Source organism: Equus asinus, chromosome 14 (assembly GCF_041296235.1).
Source record: "Equus asinus isolate D_3611 breed Donkey chromosome 14, EquAss-T2T_v2, whole genome shotgun sequence".
NCBI lineage: Eukaryota > Metazoa > Chordata > Mammalia > Perissodactyla > Equidae > Equus > Equus asinus.
Genome location: NC_091803.1, coordinates 23,186,498 through 23,206,117, shown reverse-complemented (window position 1 = coordinate 23,206,117; position 19,620 = coordinate 23,186,498). Strand labels below are relative to the sequence as shown.

The following is a 19,620-nucleotide window of genomic DNA, read 5'->3' as shown; positions in this document are numbered from 1 at the left end:
AGATTTAGCTTACTTTAAGGAAAGTTGTTTAACGTAAAATAATTCAAATTCAAGTTTAACTTTAAGCACAATTTAAATAATCTTAAGTTAGATACTTAAAGTAATTCCATGCATGGATCTTCTATGTAATGAAACTTACTATGTTTAATTTTCCCAGCAGAAATTCAGGAAACAAAAGCTCCCAGTCCTTCCATAAACCGGCAAACCAGCATTGAAACGGATAGAGTGTCTAAAGAGTTCATAGAATTTCTCAAGACCTTCCACAAGACAGGCCAAGAAATCTATAAGCAGACCAAGATGTTTTTGGAAGCAATGCATTACAAAAGGGTAGGTTGAGAATAAACACTTAGAAACATAGAGTTTTGGTTTTAGGAAAGGTCTTAGAGATAATCTAGTGCACTTTGTCATTTTACACCTGAGGAAATCAAGACCCAGAGATGTTAAGTTACTTACCTGAGAAATGTCACTGAACTAAGTTAAAACCCAACTCCCAGGCTAGTACTTTTGGTTGAGTACAACTTGGGATAGCTCCTGTGAGGTAATGAAATGTGTCATAGTGAGAATAACCAACTAAACTTTCTAGTTATCTTATTCTAATTACCTACTGAATATGAAAATTCATTCTCATCTGTTTGAAACTGCCCTGTTGACATTGCCATTAACTGATAATTCTTCCTACTGCATCCCCACAGTATTATTCTTCCTGAATTTCTGAGGTCTAGAACAATGAACCATTCCTGCCATCTTTTTCCACTTCATTCCTGTTTTCTTCAGTCCTAGTGTATGCCAGTTGTGAGCAACCTTTTCCACATGTAGGTCAGGTCTGGAAAATTAAATATTTTCAGAATTGCATTAAAAAATTTTTCAGCCATCTTGTCTTTATCAAGAAACACTTTATCTCCACTCAGCCTTTTTTAAAAATTTCCTCATCCCAAAAGGGTATCTCTTTTGGCTAAAATTTCATTCAGCACCTACATAATTTACACACACTGCAGTATTGCAATATAATGCTTTACTCGTCAACAAATATTATTTGCTAAGACTTCTGAAGCTGGTTTATTTAGCCACTTTTCAGAAATTAATCTTATTAGCTACTTACTATTAAAATATGTATTGTCTTATAGTCCCTTTTCATGTTCTTTAAGAGATATTTCCATTGCAGACAAGACAGGCAGCCAAATCATTAACACAAAATCCATTTATATTGAACACAGAGTTGTTATCACCTACTTTTCTCTTCTTAGAAGTCACCGTAGCAAGAATTTAAAGTTTATTGAGCAAATGGCTGGGGGTTCAGGGGAGCAGCCTATGCAGAAGAAGCTAAGAAGAATTTACAAGGTTTAGTTTTTTAAACTTCTCTTCATTACAAAATAACTAGAATTTAAGAATCTCACTGTAAGAACCAAGCTTCCAATAGGTCTAAGAGTGGCCACAGATTCAGGGATATATATGGTCAGCAGTGAAATGAAGGATGTGTAGATTTCTTTTGTTGTTTGGACAAAGCCTTATGTGCCCAGAGTAATTTTAAAGCATCACATAGATACAACTAGATGTTAATCTTTCCTATCATAACTAGAAAAACCATAGTTTCTACTTGATGAAATTCCTGGCTTGGGGAAGAGTTTTTTCCCACAAGTTTATTTATATGAAAACATTTTCAAAACACACAGACTACAGTTAAATAAAAGTAAATAAGACTCCAGATACATTTTCCTCTCTTCTGAAAGTGTAGCCTGCCCTGTTTTAAAAAGTGTAGCCTGTGTAACCCTCTACTTCCTCAAAAGACAGAACCTTTAATTTATTGGATATTGCATTAAAGCTTTTTAATAAATACATTTTCTGGGTTTCTCAATGTAGTTTTTAAAACAAGATTCCTTTATTAGCAGTCATTCAAATATACTCTTTTTCATTACTAAGGAAGCAGTCAAACACAACATAAGACCTTTGCTGCTTTCATTGTTCTTTTCCCAGCTGTTCATTCTATTAAAATCTGGTATTGATTACATTATGTAAACTTAAAACTTTTCTGATATTTTCCTGAAAAACTGTTTTTCTAAACCGAATGAGGAGAAAAATATGTTATATATAGTATATAGTTTAAATCATAGCTATATCTTCATTTGTCTCCTTTTACCCAGAATAAATAGAAAGATAGGCATCCCTCCTATACCTTAAAATGACTTCGCTATTCTAAACCCTATGTGTATACAAGGAGTAGTTTCCTTGCTGAGTAGTTATTCCTAGGAGAGCAGAAATATATATCCAAAACGAAGAAACTTAATCAACAAAGACTTTAATTATGGTAAGAAAATCGGGGGGTAGGAGGAAGTAACCAGGACCCAATTTTAAAATTAGAAGCAGCAAGAATGAGAAGTGATGCAGCAAGACAAGAGGAAAACATCTGAGCTGATGGAATCTGTACATCATAAGAGATAAAAGTAGGTAAAAGAGTGAGTTGATAACTGTGTTGAAAGTGATGAATGAATGAAAATAAGAACATGTCATAGAAGAATACAGTGATATGTGAGAGAAAACTTACAACATTGTTGAGTGGCTGCCATCATGTCTAAGTGAGTGAGGCCAGTGCAGCACAGGCTCCTGGCTTTGGCGTTGTCTCTCAGGACCTCTCCTGTTGTGCACTGCTACAAAACAATTGAACAATAGCCAGAATAGAAGAGGACATGGGTCAAAATGAAACAGAAGAGAGAGACGCCCTTTACAGAGAAGAAACTCACGGAAGAGAAGGTCAAGTTAGAAGAGCAACTAAAAGAGACTATGGAAAAATAAAAGCAACGTTTGGCAGATACTGAGAACTTGTGGCAGAGGAGCCAAAAATGGTGGAGGCTGCAAAATTATATGTTTAGATATTTAAGTCTTCTGCAAGGACTTGTTAAAGGTTGCATACATCTTGGAGAAGGCAACATGATGTGTTCCAAAAGAAGAAATTGAAGGTGATAACCCTCACCTGAAGAATGTCTATGAGGGCCTTATAACGACTGAAGTCCACACTCAGAAGGTGTTCATGAAGCATGGCCTACCCATGTTGAGTCAATTATGGTTCAAATTGAGCCAAATTTAACTCTTACTGGTGTGAGACTTTGTTCCACATGCTGATTGAGAGGAAAGAGCCAGTCACAGTGGTGCTAGTTAACAAGGTGGGGTACAAACTGCACAGGCACACCCCAAGACCCACCCTGGTGGATGCGGGGAAAGAAACTTAGCTGCCTCTTGAAGAGTTTCTTTTATTTTTTTTTAAAGCTTTTATTTTTTCCTTTTTTTCCCCAAAGCCCCCCAGTACATAGTTGTATATTCTTCGTTGTGGGTCCTTCTAGTTGTGGCATGTGGGACGCTGCCTCAGCATGGTTTGATGAGCAGTGCCATGTCCGCGCCCAGGATTTGAACCAACGAAACACTGGGCCGCCTGCAGCGGAGTGTGCGAACTCAACCACTCGGCCACGGGGCCAGCCCCTAGAGTTTCTTTTTTTTGACTAGCCACTATAACTCTTGAAAGGCTGGTTCACTTTTTTCATCTGTGAATACTTTTGACCTTTTCCCAAACATTGTTGGAAAGCTCAAGTGACCAGTGACTAAACAGACAGTTGCATTAATGAACTCTAATTTGGGAGTCTGTTCATTGATTTTAGGACTACATGTTCAGTAGTTCCACATTCTTACAGAATAAGCCAACAGGACACCACTGGACCTCCAGAGTATCATGAATAACACTATGTCTGCTCAAACTCTGATGACGTCAAAGTATTTTAAACGAATACAACATCTACGGGAATTCTGCTGTTTGGCTACCTGGCCACACCGAACTGTACTGTTTTTTCTGCATCTCACTGTAGCATGTGAGTTACTGGAATACTTAGCCCACTACACATTTCATTCAGTGAAGGAAAGGCAAGAGTTTAAATATTTTTCTTGCTAAAAAAAATTTATGACCTTTCTGAAGAACATGTAAGTTTATCTGTAATTAGTAACTGTCCAGCTGCTAAAAATGATCAACTACTGGCTTTTCCTTAGAGATGTGAAATGAACATATGTACCTTAACAGTTCTCACTGCCTTTGTTTTGCTAGTAATTGAATTTGACAAAAATCAATTACTTTTGCCCTATTTTGTTCCTCTAAATGTAGAAATGTTTAAGTCTATATTCAGCTAACTACTAATGACCTCAAGGTATCTTCGCTGCTAAGATAGACAGTCTCAAAATATGAGACCTGCATGCTTGCTATACTTTACATGTTAATGTTTACTTTTTAAGTTTTATTGAAGAAGATTAAAGTCCTAATACGTTTATTTTCCTAGAAGAAATTATTGAAGGCAGCAGAAACTAGCAGTACAAAAAATATGGACATAAAAGCTAAAATCTTAATAGATTAAACAGTTAACTATAGTACAAAGGAAACCTAATGAACCCAGGAAGTAAATCATGGAGATCCAATTTCTAAAGATAGGAGTTCCAGATGAAATACACAGAAAACATAATTTAAAAAATAGTCAAAGATTTTCAAAAGTAGGGGTGGGGAAGAAAAGACTTTAGCCAGACAATTAAGAAAGTACAGAGACCCTCTCAGTATTAATATTCAAAGGAATACACCCACTTGTCAAACTTTTAAACTACAAAGAAAAATTTTTTTAAGAAAAAAAGTAACTGTACACAGACGGAGAAAACATGATTCCAGGCAATGATTAGAGAATACTTAAGGAAAGTGGTTCGTTTACACTGCTAGACTCAGTTTTTTCTTAGAAAACTATGAAAAAACTTGGAATTTTGTAGAACCTAAAAGAACTTACCAGCACAAAGTTGCTATCACTTAGCTCCTTTGGCAAGAACTGTGAAGAATCTGAGATTTACACTATTTGCAGGTTAACAAGTTAGCCTGCCATAGTTTCATGGATACTGGCAGAAGACATGAATCTTCTGGGTCAGGAAAAAAGGCCAGTTTATTACAGCAGTAGCAGTAGCCAGAGTATTATCAGCATTCGCACCAGTTCTCTGAATATCAATTCCCACAGGGCAATGCAAAGAAGACTAGGTAATGCCTGTACATGCAGTGAGTTACATTAGAGAAGAGGACCTTTAATGTGCTGGGAGCTTGCCTGACCCGTGCCCCAGAGGGAAATACTATGATACTGGACAGTAAACAATTTACCCTTTACATTTAAGGGGGGCCTTGTCTGTCTTCTAAGTCTGTTTGCTGTGCAGCTGTCCTTGAAAAGAGTACAGAACAAAGGCAATCAGTGCCTGTCCTCAGAAGATGTGTAGAAATATGAGATCTATGTAGAATTGTCTCTCAGCATCTTTACAGTATTATAAAGGGAAGAACAATAATAAATGGCCACAGTCATTCCTTCTTTCATTCCACTACTGTTGAGCGCTAGTCCTATGCTTGGCTCTGTGTAGGCACTAAGGATATGTTGGTGCACAGTGTACTCATGGAGGTGACATTTTAGTGGAGATGATAGATGACAAACTAATTTATAATTTAACATAGTGGTAAGTCCTACAAAAAGTCTAAAGCAGGCTAAGAGGACACAGTAGAAGGAAAGTTATTTTACATTATGAAATAAACATGAAAAAGTTATTTTACATTTATGTGACTTAAACACTGTCAATCTGTGCAGTATAAATAGAAATATAAAGAATTTTCCGAATTGTAACATACATTACAGTGATTGTGTAGAGCTGGGGAAGGAATACATGATCCCTTGCCACCGGTAAAACAGGCAATTTAGGCTTTTAAAAGGAGGTCCAGTGTTTCTAGTTAGAAGTGAGTACTAGTAATAATCATAAGAAGGAATGTAGTTTGTTCTGAGTTAAATGTTAGGATTTGGTGCATATCTTGGTAACCACGTCTAAGCTACCTAAGTAGCTGAAAAGAATAGATAATCCATTGCAGAAAGTCCCTAAACTAAAAGAATAATACATAAAGCATAAATAAAGGAAAATGAAAGTATCACAGTTAAAAAGTTAAGTAAGGTCCTCCATATTAAAAATAAAATTAGATTTACAGATTTAATAGTAAAAAAAAGATCTCTTAAATTTCATGATAGTTCATCTTTCATTTATTTAAACCCACTGTGTTTATTGGAAGAATTTGAGATTTACAAAATGATTTAAATTAAGAATTAGAACGAAAGGACAATTTGATAATATTTAGAATTTACAAACATGTTTTTATGGACATATTCGTCATGTAGCTGCTGCTTTTGACTACCCTCATGAAAATCCAAGCATAATATTAAAACCAGACCTGAAAATTGTTTAGTCCATGGGTATATTTGTCTGGTGATCTAATTTAGTACAAAGATGAAACTTACAGAATTTATAGTATAAATTTCTTTGATAAATTCAGAGATTAGGACTAGATAGGAAGCAAAAGATCAAAGTCTTCTAAGGAACTGGCAATAGAGAAAGGAAAGCCATGTATTTGACTTATTTGACTTTCTGAGCATGCTCACATGGAGACCCACCCTACCTCCTCATAGTGGAGCAGCAGGAGTGTGGTCGGTAGGATCAGGACTTTTCTCATATTGTAGCCAAGAAATCTACTTGGGTTCACACCACAGAGCATGAGAGAGACAACCTTTCTCATGAGCATCACTAGAAACATCTCATCACTACCATCTCACACAGATACTAGTATGAAACAGCAATACTTACTGCTGCTATCGCCATGCCTATTTAGAGATGATCGTTGAAGATAGACAGAGGAAGAAAAAGAAGTGAGAGATTTAGTGTATACCCCATGACACTTTGTCCTTCTGGCTTATAATTATAATAGAATATTTTAATTATTTATTTGCACTTAGTCTTCCCATTTAATCTGAATGCTCTCTGAGCATTTTATTAATCTTTTTATATTACTGTCTGGTACAGTAGCTGACACTTCTGCTAATCATGTAATAAGTGTTTTCAGAATGGATAGAAATATAATTTTCAGGAAATTTGGGAAAAATAATCTTGAAAATCCAAAGGAAAAGAGCATAGTAATAGAGGTATAAACTTAGCAACATGGTGAGATAAATCCACAAAATTCACTTACAGTATGACATGCCAGTAACAAAAAGCTAAAAAGCCTAACACATTTTTTAAACATAGCATTTTTAAAAACGATAGCAATGAATAACATTAAATATTAATAACTTAATCTAATATAGGAAGAGGTTCATTCAAAGAATTAAAAGACTTTTGAGGATTGTATCTTGGACCGAGCTGAGGAAAATAAAAAGATAAATTTACAAATCTTTTGCAGATCAATATAAACACTTAAAATATCATTTAAATTACGTTATATTGTTTATTCTAGAAAAACAAGGACACAAGTATACCACATAATCTTTTTGGGTGGTGGGGGAAATACGGATTTAGGAAGGGAGGTTTCTAAATCTAGCAGACTTCAAAATGCATTCTAAAATGAAAGTTATCACAACTAGATGTGATTTTGATTAAAAAAATAAAAATATAGACTAGTGAAATAAACCAGGGATTCTAGAAATAGATTTAGTTTCTCAGGAGCAAATTATAACTGGAAAACAAAGGGGAACAGGGTTTCTTTTTACTAATTGCTGCTAAAAAAAGACAAGGAAGTTTGTATAACAGATTATTTAAGATCTATGTGCCTTATATTCCAGCCAAATAAAAGAGCTAAACATGAAAAAACTTAGAAGAAAGTAGATTAAGATATTTATTTCACCTGTGGAGAGGACCTAAAATTGAACTGTTGAAGAATTGTTCTTAATGATCAGGTAAAAGGTTTAATGGTATTAACTTTGTAAACATCTGTGCAATGAAAAATTAAAGTCAGCTTAAAGTGAAAGGAAACAGCAGGAAATTGTGGTGAGTATATAAAAGCTTAACATTATAAAATATATAAAATTTACTAAGGGTAGTACATAGTCCTTTTTAGACAAGGGATCAATTTTAATTCAACCAAATGGCTCTTGTATAAATAACTAATTAAAAGAGTAATGAGAGTTGCTGTCAGTCTAGTCACAGAGTGCTGTAAGTGCTATGAGGTAACTACAAGATTGTTTTGACTAAGGGAATGAGGACAACTTCTTAGAAGAGGTAAGATGTGAACTGAGTCTTAAAGGAGATAGTCTGGGAACTTGCTTGGACAGCTATTGGACAACTGGAGAGGAGTAAAGGTAATCTGGACAGAGAGAGTAATTTCACAGTGTTAGAGAGATGGGAAAACTAAAAGCAGATACTCAGAACAATAGGAAACTGACAGGGTTAAGTGAGGAGCAGGATGGGCTATTTGGACTGAGGGTGCTCTTCAGCATCCATCTGATGGACAGCCATTGGAGGTTTGAGACCCAGTTTGACCAGATCATAGTCTAAGATCATCAGTGTGTAAGATGGGTGGAAAAATGAGGAAGATCAAAGGTGAGGAGATAGCTAAACTCCAGGTGAAAGGTAACGAGGGCCCAAACCAAGAAGGGATCGACAGGAGAGACATTGTAAAGGCAGAGGGACAGGATGTGGTCCCTGCTGCTGACCCCAAGGCATCTTTTTTGAACTAAGCCAGAACATCAGGGTCTGCATGCTTCCCTGGGGTTTTATCAGCCCATGGTGTGTGTTGTCATTGGCCTGTGCAGAGGCAGTCTATGAGAAACAGTCCTTTGGAATTTGTCCTGGGCCATATTCATGCTCTTCTACGGTGACATCTTTATAAGACTGCTTGGGAGAAATTTCTGATTTTGTTGTCAGAATTTCACCTGAAGAATTAATTTCCTTTTATATTTTGGACACAGAATTATGCAACTCTTTTCATTTTAGTGATGATTGCTAGAAAGTTTGGTTAAAGACAAATTTATGGGGTGGCTCTTGACTGACTTCTGTGTCTTCAAGGAGTACATTTTTGTGTTGTCATCATTCCTGCCTCTACTTTCTTTTTCTCTCCATGTTTTGTTTTTCTTTTTTATCACCTTCTAGTTTATTGTGCTGGACTGCGTTTTTCTTTTATAGAGACTTCAAATAGTCTTTGGAAGAAAGTGGAGAATAAATATATGTAATTATACCTATAGAATTAGTAAAACTAAATAAAAATTATAAAGCCCAGCATTGTAGGGTCCATGGAGAAATAAGTACACATACTTGGCTAATGACTGTACTGTGGGTTTTCCTAGGATTGTAGCTAGCAGTAGGTACTTAGAGCTATAAAGTTTTCATACTTAGTACTGTTAATGCCACTTTAGAAAATGTATCACAAAGAACCCGAAAGAAACAGTCTCACACAACTCTTTCGAGCTGCAGTACATCACAGTGAGGCAAGGAAAGGAGCCCAAATGCGCAGTGGCAGAGGATGGCTGAACTAGCTAGATAATATGATGGAATGTCACAAAGCCATCAAAAATGATTAAGTAGATTAGATAAATGGAAATGTACATAAATGTGTAGATTATCAAAATCTGCATTATACGCATGTAAGAATATATATATATAGCAAAAAGAAATAAGAGGTCATGGGATGTTGTAAATAGTATTACTGGATAGGCTTTTCTTCCCTGCAGAGTTAATATAGTTTGTAAGTACTTTTGAGATTAGTACCAATTCAAGGAGTGAGTTTTGGAAACTGTGAAATTTAGACCTTTACTCATGATCTTTCTTCAGCTACCAAGCAGCCTCTTTGTCCCTTTTTTTCAGGATTTAAGCATTGAGGAACAGTCAGAGTGTACTCAGGATTTTTACCAGAATGTGGCTGAAAGAATGCAGACTCGTGGAAAAGGTAATACTTTGTTAGCCAGCCATTGAGGGATTGCTGGTGGTTGCACAGGCCTGACTGCTGAGTCTCTTAGCAGTTCCTCTCTTTCTCTGAAGGCCTGGTTGGTTTGTCCACTCTGTCTGTAACTACTCCACTGATACTCCGGTAGCTATCTGATACTTAGCAGTGCCTTTGAATACCACCATGTATATCATTCCAAGATCATCAAAGCAGTTGGATAATTTATTGAGCAATGCTTAATAACTTCATTAGGGGAAGAAGCAGAGTCAGTTAAAACCCCTTGGAAGGGTTCTAAATGAAACCTCCATCTTGGAATTACCGTCTTAGTGAGTCTTTGTTCATGGTTATGTATTTGGGGCAGGAAAAAATCGAGAAACACTGACTTAGTGCTTTAGGTTTTTACGGACTCTTGAATTTGACTTCCAGTGATGTTGGATTTTAAGATGTACTTAGCATATATGTATATATGAGAAATCTGCCCCATATATATACGTCAGAGAGATCTCTAAGGTTTTATAGTAAACCTCAGAAAAATGAAAGGTGAGTTTTGCCAGCATTCATCAGTATTGGGAATTTCAAGTGCTTTTCTGATGTAGTAATAGAGAGTGACCCATGCTGAGGTTTTTCCACTTGGCCAGGTATCTACACCTGTTAGGTCCTGCCAAAACAGCTTAACTTAGAAGTGGGGATTCGGTAAAACGCAGTCCCAACAGTAGAGGTACTTTTTAAAAGAGTATTTTTTTAATGTAACATCTCATACTTTTGTTTCTGGGTGTATTTAATGTCTTTTTAGTAAATTAGTTTTCTGCTGTGTAGAAAGTACTATGAAAACATACTCTTAATTTTAAACGTCCATCCTTCTCTTAAGCTTTTATATCCATTTGGATATTTCAGTGCCTCCAGAAAGAGTTGAGAAGATAATGGATCAGATTGAAAAGTACATCATGACTCGCCTCTATAAATATGTGTTCTGTCCAGAAACTACTGATGATGAGAAGAAAGATCTTGCTATTCAAAAGAGGATCAGGTAGTTGATTGTTTTGCTTTGTCTTGTTGTATTTACTACTACTGATGGAAGAACACATTGTGGGAAAGCAAGGGCACTTGAGTTTCAAACCTTTAGAGCAAGTAACAGTAAGGTCTCTGCCATCCTTAGCATGTAAGCTTCTTTGTGGTGTCAGAAAGAAAAGGAATATGGTAAATTGACAGGAGGCTGTGACTGTCAAGGCAGTGGGTGTCATTTTTCCTCATCCCTAGCAGGTGTGCTCATTGTTCAGCCATTCCTCCAATCACATCTTTCCACTAGCACTGGGTTGATAACACTTTGCAAAGCATCCAATCTTCCATGGCCAGTAGACTGAGCCCCAGTGCTCTCCATGTCAGTGGCAGTAAAACAGTTAGGAAATAGGCCATCTAAATGTAGGAGTAGGGCCAAGATTTAGAATGATGAGGTGTTTCTGGAGAAGAGGGGCCTAGGAATCCCAAATGGAGTTCCAAGATAACAGGGCTGGTAATTGGTAGATCTGTACTTGATGGTGTTACACCAGAAGTGAGGAGTTGATGTTGGGAAGATGGAAAATAGGCTTTGGACTGAGAAGCAAGGTGAAAGCATTAATCAAGCAAGTGGTGAACGTCAGCAGCAGAATCTCTAGAGTGAAGTTACGATGTGACCAGGAAACTCAATGATTCAGTCTGAGGTGACACATGCTTGTTGACCTCTTACATAGGCTCTGCTGTGCCTTGGAAGTTAAGGACAGAGCCTAAAAGGACATTAAGGGTGGTGAACAGTAAGGACAGGGAGCAGCAGATTCTTCTCAAATCTGCACTCTCAAATATCGAGTGCTTTTCAGTCTTAGTATAATCTCATTTCAACCAGTAAAATTGTCCTCTGCTTTTCTTGTGTTAAGTGCAGAAGAGAAGCCTCATTTTAGGTTTCTAGTTACTTGGATACATCAGCTAAGCTCCTAATATGTGCAGGGGGGATGTGTGTAGGCCTAGGATTGCCTCATTAGTCAGTGGTACCCCATATTTTCCCTTAACTGAAGGAAATGACAAGATAAATTACTACAGTCCATTCTTGGAACTCTTTTTTTACTGTCTTTCTCTCTTTGTAGAGCCCTGCACTGGGTTACTCCTCAGATGCTTTGTGTCCCTGTTAATGAAGAAATTCCAGAAGTGTCTGATATGGTGGTGAAAGCAATTACAGGTCAGTGAAATGGAGAGCTTTTATATTTGGATCTTTTGCCCTTGAAGTTCACATTTTGCTTTGTAAATCCATACTTATTTCAGTGAGCAAAAAGACAGTGAAGTATTTCTAAAATGCAGACTGCCAGAGATATATTGAAATGTGGTAAAAGTGATTTTCAACAGTGTTAGTTTTATGAATTTGAAGTGTTCAGATTAGCAGGTCAACTACTTTTCCCCTTCACTTTCCCTGATCAGGGTCTCTTATTTCTTGGGCGTTGAACTAAACTAAGGTCAAATACAGCTACGGTAAATTTCTTAAAACTCAGTTGCATTTATGTATTCAAAATAATTTGGGAAGATGGGCGAGAACTAGTGAGGCAAGGAAAGCCCCAAGCTAGAGTTAGGTATTAAAGTGATGCCTCTAATTGGTTGTTAATCAGAGACGTGCTTTGAATTATTTTTCTGGTTTGTTCAGGAAGTAAATGAAGTGGCCTAAATTGATGTAGCTCTGCCATTCTGAACAGGTCCAGGCATCTGTTTCTTATTCATAGGAATAACTCAGGAGAAATGTGACACAAAAGTTAAAAAACAAAACAAAACAACAACCTCCTAATGGAGAAGATATCTAGTCTTGGCCAACTTCTCCTTTTAATTAAGGAGAAGAGTTGGAAAGACTTGCTCATTTAGAAATTGTTAATGAAATTCTACTGGGAAGGAAAGTGGGTCAGCTACTGTTAGCATTGTTGGAGGCAGGCCATTAAGTAGGTTCCTTGGGTTATAAGAACCAGAAACTCACTCAAGTTACAGGAAGAAATGAGGGTTTGCTTAAGATGTTGTCAGGGTTGGCAGGGAGTCAGGACTCTCACAGAAACTTAACTCTAAGACCCTTCTAGGGACTGGGTTATCCTCTATTAACATGGTTCTTCCACTTTCACAGGTTCTGCTTCTCTTTATATATCTTCGCATTTCAACTTCTGTTATTAAATGAATTATTCTCTGTAATTCCCTATGTAGAGCCTGATTAGCCTAGCTAGGTACTGTCATCTTTGTTGTTCAAACTTTTCTGCTAGGCTATGTCAATAGGTCCCATAAATTGACTCCTTTGGGTCAATGCCCACCTCTACTCCTGCCTCGTGCTCAGGGAACTTTGTAAGAGATTAAAGGTGAGAGCTTCTCAAAAGCCTGGATAAGGACCTTGTACTTGCATTTTTCCAAAGACTCTTAGTAGTAAGTTCAAGACCAACTGGTTTATGTTTAAAGTACTGCATAGGAATTTATGTTGAGGACTGTTTTCTGAAAAGCCACAGGACAGACCTTGTAAAACCAGAAACTACAAGTACCAGACCGTTGTTTACTTAAACATAGAACTAACAAAGTGGATTTCAGCACATCGACAGTTCGTTGTTAATAGAATTTAAGAGGTAAAACTTTTCTCATAAGGAAGCTAAGATAGAGTGTCAAGAGATCTTTTGATAGTGAAAATTCGGCCACAAGATTTTAAAAGCCTTCTTACTCTTTCTCATCTTAGCTCCCGTATCTTGCTAATCCAAGTGCAGAGACATTCCGCCTCTCTGAGGACCAACGGTTGTATGACCACTTTCTTCCTAACCTAAAATTCTCAGCCTAAGAGAGGACAGTCTATAACAATGGTCTTAAACATGGAAATATCAGTTAAATTTCTCCAAATTGTCCTGTGTGCTACTAATCAGCATTATCAGTTTTGTTTATAAATACACTGAATGAGGAATTTTCCATTTCACTTGACATCTGTCACCATTGGGTAGAGGCCAAGGATGCTACCAAACATCCTGTAGTACACAGGACAGTCCCCTATAACAAAGAATTATCCAGCCCAAAATGTCAGTAGTACCCAGGTTGAGAAACCATGATGTAGGAATATAGCCTGCTTTGTTTCCTGTTAAAAATAAGTCTAGACATCTGCTAAGAAAGAGTGCCTACACTCAATTCTATCTTTCTTACTGATTACAAGGAAAAGCCCAGGACAGAACACCCAAAGCAATTTTCTGAGGACTGAAAAGTAAATAATAGCAGACAGATTAGGGGGGATCATTACTAGAAGAACGGGGAGTTTCTGTTTTATTTGGTGTTTCCTCCCATATCTCCTAGTGTGGACTTTGGGGCAGTGCAAATCATGGAATAGCACATCGGGGTGAGGGGTCCAAAAGAGTTCCAAAAAAGAATCTTCTTTCAGGCTAAAGCATACTTAGGAAGGGAAGATTTGCTGCAAGATGAGGAGTATGGGAGAAATCCCTTACGTCTTGGGTTTTTTTTCCCCTGTATTCTTCTTTCCTTTCCTTCCATTCTCTTCCTGTTTACACTCCTGGCTCTGCCCCTTAACAGGGGCAGCTACACATGCATCCAGATAAAAAGTAATTCGCTTTTGGTGCTGGCCCAGTGGTGTAGTTGTTAAGTTCGTGCACTCTGCTTCAGCAGCCCAGGGTTTGTGGGTTCGGATCCAGGCATGGATTTTAACCGTTTTAAACTATGTTAAACATTTAACCATTTTCTCATTAATCTTTATTCTTTAAGTTCTAAAGTGAATAAAAAGTGAATTACTGGGGCCAGTCTCAGTGAATTTAAAAGAAGTGAATTAGGGGCCAGGCCAGTGGCATAGCAGTTGGGTTCATGCACTCCACTTTGGCGGCCCAGGGTTTGCTGGTTAGGATCCTGGGCGCAGACCTACGCACTGCTTATCAAGCCATGCTGTGGCGGGTGCCCCACTAATAAGTAGAGGAAGATGGGCACAGATGTTAGCTCAGGGCCAGTCTTCCTCAGCAAAAAGAGGAGGTTTGGTGGTGGATGTTAGCTCAAGGCTCATCTTCCTCAAAAAAAAGAAAAAGAAAAAAGTGAATTAAAAATAACTCACTTTTTTTTACGTGTGTGGGGAATACTGACCCTGAGCTAAGATCTGTTGCTAATCTTCCTCTTTTTGCTTGTGGAAGATTGTCCCTGAGCTAACGTCTGTGCCAGTTTTCCTCTGTTGTGTATGTGGGATGCCACCACAGCATGGCTTGATGAGTGATGTGTAGGTCTATACCTGGGATCCAAACCCACGACCCCTGGGCTGCTGAAGCAGAGTGGGCAAACTTAACCAGTATGCCACTGGGCCAGCCCCAGTAATTCACTTTAAAACTTAAAGAATAAAGATTAATGAGAAAATGGTTAAATGTTTAAAATAGAGAATGAAAATCAACGATAAAAGGTAGGCGAAATAGAGTGGATGAAAGTAGTGAAAATAGTTAAAAAAAATCTTCCTCCAAAATCTTTTTTATAATAATTTCTATTTAAATAGAAAAAGAAAAATAAATAGAATGAGACACAGTAACAATAATTACAGCCCAGAATTAAAAGATTGAAGGAACTTACCAATAAAATAAGCAAAAATTATGTAATTCACACAATAAATGTGTAAGTATGGAGAATAAAAGTGTTACTGAGTTAAAATGAGGCCTCTGCACTTCCATGGCTGGTGGTCCTATGAGCATTCCTCCAGGTGGTCATCCTCAGAGATGAGAGCTAAGATTGGCAAGAACTCTTTGGCATGTACCACCGTCTTGCCTAAATCTGAAACGTTTATTCCTGCTAGTGGCAAGAAATTGCTGTCAAATTAAGCTTTCTCAGCTATTTTCTTGCACGATGTTCCAGACTGCCAGCAGATGTATACATCCAAAGGCACACTCCCTCCCTCCTCTTGTGTGGTTCAAGCTGTGTTGACAGTTTGTACCTAACTTTTCCTCACCACCTCCTAGTCTTTGTGACAAAGGATGCATTTATAAGAGCCTACCGCTTGGACTTAGTTGTAGTTAGGGGCAGTGAAATAATTTTTTTTTGAAGAAATACAGTAGTGTTTATGAGATTAAATTTATACCTACGCTTTATCCTGTCTGCTAACCCGCAGGTTATAAGAATCATACAGGTGCTATAGATGTTCATAGCTCATGGAGATTTACATGCCATGAGAATTGTCCACAGTGGACCTCCATGTGATGAATTTCAGCATCTGTATTTTGATATGCAATACACAGATGCTTTGTATAGTGGCCACATTTCTAAAAAGCAGTATGCAAATTGAGGCTTTCTAAACTGAGTTTTACAATGTATTGAGAGGAACAGAAGCAGTAAAATGACTCTTCTTGTTTCTCCATTGAACTAATTAGTAGTTTACCATCATGAAAAAGAATGGGCTTTCGAGTCAGATAGACTTCGTTTCAAATCCCGTCATTTGCTGTCTGTATGGTCTTGGGGAAGTCATGAAACTTCTCTGAACCTCAGTTCCCTTAATAATTAGTGTCCATTACATAATCTGAGGATAAAAAAAGCAAAGTATGCTTGGAGAGCATACTGTGTAGTGCCTGGCTCATGGTCATGTGTTCTATAAATATGAGTTAGTATTTACTCTTTTTTGCCATCTAAGTTTTTTTTTTTTTTAAAAGATTTTATTTTTTCCTTTTTCTCCCCAAAGCCCCCCAGTACATAGTTGTATATTCTTCGTTGTGGGTCCTTCTAGTTGTGGCATGTGGGATGCTGCCTCAGCGTGGTTTGATGAGCAGTGCCATGTCCGCGCCCAGGATTCGAACCAACGAAACACTGGGCCGCTTGCAGTGAAGCGCGCAAACTTAACCACTCGGCCACGGGGCCAGCCCCGCCATCTAAGTTTTTCATACACTAAGTTAACTGGTAGAGAAGGGGTTAGTAGGGGAACCTCTGTAACTTAATAGATAAAAATTGATTATCCTAATGCTTCCTTTATGTAATTATTTTCTCATTGGAAGCAGTGTCTTTTCTGCTTTATAGATATCATTGAAATGGATTCGAAGCGTGTGCCTCGAGATAAGTTGGCCTGCATCACCAAGTGCAGCAAGCACATCTTCAATGCCATCAAGATTACCAAGAATGAGCCAGCTTCAGCCGATGACTTCTTACCCACTCTCATCTACATTGTTTTGAAGGGCAACCCCCCACGCCTTCAGTCCAATATCCAGTATATCACCCGCTTCTGCAATCCAAGCCGATTGATGACTGGAGAGGATGGCTACTATTTCACAAATCTAGTAAGTATTTGATTTCTTGGTGTTATGGAGAAGAACGATGAAATTATTTATTTTGCAGATGTGACAAGTCACTCATAGGCCTGTGACAGGTTAATGCTCCTGAGTTGAGGAGTCAGCATAGCTGAGGATGCTACCTTGGTGTCACAGAGCACATGTGACCAAGCTGTGCAGACACCCCACCTCCCAATACTTGACCAGAGACCGTGGTACTCTTATAGGAAACATGACAGCCTCGTTGAGGAGTCTCTGCTGCTGTTGGCCATCACTCCCTGGGGTCCTAGGCACAAGAGCCATTCACTTAGTTGGGTTGTTTCAAACATGAAAAAGTCAGATCTTGGACTTTGGTTCCTTTATTAAAAGACTTGAGATTTATTTATTTTTTATTTCTACAGTTACCTCTTAGAACTGAATACTCAGTATTTTAAGAAAGGGTCAGTTTAGAGAGTATGAAATGGTTTTCAACTGTTGTTCTGTTACAGTGCTAATTGATTCTAGGCAAGACGGTATTAAAGTATATATATCTAAGCTACACGGCTGAATACTTCTTTACTGACTGCTGAACTTCTGCTTCTTTGCTTTAGGCTAGATTTACTGTCAAGCTAATGAATTTGAACCTCAAGACACGTATGTGCTTTGTGTCCTGTGCTGAAAGTTGTACAGGGTAATAGGTAGGGAGAGGAGGCCTGGTTACGTAAGGAAGCATTTCTGGTAAATTATCTAAAAGGTACTTGAATCTCCAAGGCTCCAGAAGTGTGTTGTGATTTATTTTTACATCCTAAATATGTGTTGACTTTTGTACCTAATTTTGTATCTGTCTTTTTTGTTTTACTTTAAGTGGGTTCACAAAAGTATATAAGCTTTGAGTCCCTCAAAACCTGGACCTGCGCCTGTTACTTATCACCCTCAGCCATTGTGTTCAGCTGCTATTGACTGCAGTTGCCAGCATCTTGAGAGTGTGGTTTGCAGATGGAGGGACTTGGGAATGCTCTTTTTCAAAATGGTGGTTCTTCCGTTATTTGCAGTGTTTTTCATCCTTCTAGACACATGGTTGTTTAAACTATACTCCACAGAAAAGTTTGTGGCCAAAGTATTCATATTCCTTAACATAAGTGAAATATGCACTTGACAGCACCTTGCTAGAAAAGAGCCTTTTGGATTCAGTTCTTTATCCAGAGAGTATCAGACAATCTGGAAATCCCTGAGAAGTGTGGGGATGGAAACATGGCCAGTGGTAGGAGAAATGAAGCAGGACCAGGAGGTGTTTGAGGGTAGCCCTTGTCAACAGTGAATGCTGCTGGTTCGTCTATTCTCTGTATCTTCCCAGCACCTTGACCTAGAGCCTTAGCTATATTTGCGTCTTCTTTCTTCATCCTCTTCTTGCCTAACACAGAGTCTGGCTTCTGCTCCCACTGCTCCAATGAAACTGCTCTGGCAAAAGTAAAAAAATCTGCCATTTGCCAAATCCCATGGAAACTGTCAGTCTTCATCTTACTTCTTTAATACTCTGACGACTCCTTTGTTCTGGAACTTCTTAAGGTCCCTTGGCTTCCACAATTCATTTCCTTTTCCTTGTCTCTTTGTGGGCTTTGTGTCCTCTACTTCATCTTGAAGTGTGTTATTCCCTGGGTTTCTGTCCTCTATGCATCTCTCTCCCTAGACTCCTCTGGTCACAGCTCTGCGGTCCACCTGTACAGTAAGGACCTACAGGTTTATGTCACCTGTGTTGACCTCACACTGAGCTCCACTTCCAGCTATTTGTTGTGCCTCAAATTTAATTTGTTCAAAACTGAAACTGCTTCCCTACAAAACGTTTTTCTCTTTTCCAGTATACACTATTTCCGTTGGTGGCAGTACCATATATCCATTCACCTAAGCTGGGAATGTTAGAATCATCTTAGATTCCTCCTCTCTCCAGGGAATGGGGCTGCAGCGATTCCACACACACGGCATGAGCCTGTGTGGAAGGGTCACATAGGCACCTTCTCATCACATGAATCAATTGTAATAGATTTGCTAAATATTCCTTAAAGAGATGATTCTCTTTTTTATGAATAATAATGTAGGATCCTGTGAATGAGTTACTCAGAAGAAATTCTGAGAACTGCCTATCACTGAGTGCCCTAGCATTTCTATACTAATATTTGCTACCATTATTCATTGCTTAGTACAGACCTATGACCTAAGCACGTTACATGTGTTATGTTGTTTAAGTCTCACAATAAATCTGGGTTGTATTTCCTCCATTTTATGGATGCGGAAACCTCAGAGAGCTTAGGTTACTTTCCTAAGGGTCGTACAACTCTTGGCTGTCAAGTAACAGAGGTGACACTTAACTCAGGTTGTCTGATTTCAAAGCTTATTTTAACCATTTGGTGTTAAAATATCTTTTTGAGGACCAGAGGTCTGTGTGCCAAACCAGTACCTGAGGACAAGCCCAGTGACTGGCCTTGTACTGAGTGGGCATTGTGGGTCTGGCAAGACCTCAAAAACAGTGACTTTCTGGGCATGGCCCCCAGACACTTGACCCTGGAGCTCCTGGACAGAACAGTGATTTCTCTGCCCTACAGCCTGACAGGGAAGCGGAGAACCTTCGACTTCAAGGCATTATTCAGTGTTTGTCCACGG

General features: G+C 38.3%; 1 protein-coding gene and 1 pseudogene across 7 annotated transcripts in view; both read left to right on the top strand.

The window, feature by feature from the left end:
* Nucleotides 1-19,620, top strand: part of RABGEF1 (RAB guanine nucleotide exchange factor 1) — a 73,602-nt gene that overhangs the window by 46,922 nt on the left and 7,060 nt on the right. For 4 of the 7 annotated variants that reach the window (XM_014842279.3, XM_070484494.1, XM_070484493.1 and 1 more), the window contains 5 exons: nt 161-327; nt 9,658-9,739; nt 10,631-10,763; nt 11,851-11,942; nt 16,739-16,995. In XM_014842279.3, the coding sequence (XP_014697765.1) occupies nt 161-327; nt 9,658-9,739; nt 10,631-10,763; nt 11,851-11,942; nt 16,739-16,995 (731 nt within the window). Of the gene's footprint in view, nt 1-157; nt 328-9,657; nt 9,740-10,630; nt 10,764-11,850; nt 11,943-16,738; nt 16,996-19,620 lie in introns of all 7 variants that reach the window. The other 3 variants (XM_014842276.3, XM_070484492.1, XM_070484491.1) reach the window with 1 other exon arrangement.
* Nucleotides 1,282-3,360, top strand: LOC123276763 (grpE protein homolog 1, mitochondrial pseudogene; annotated as a pseudogene).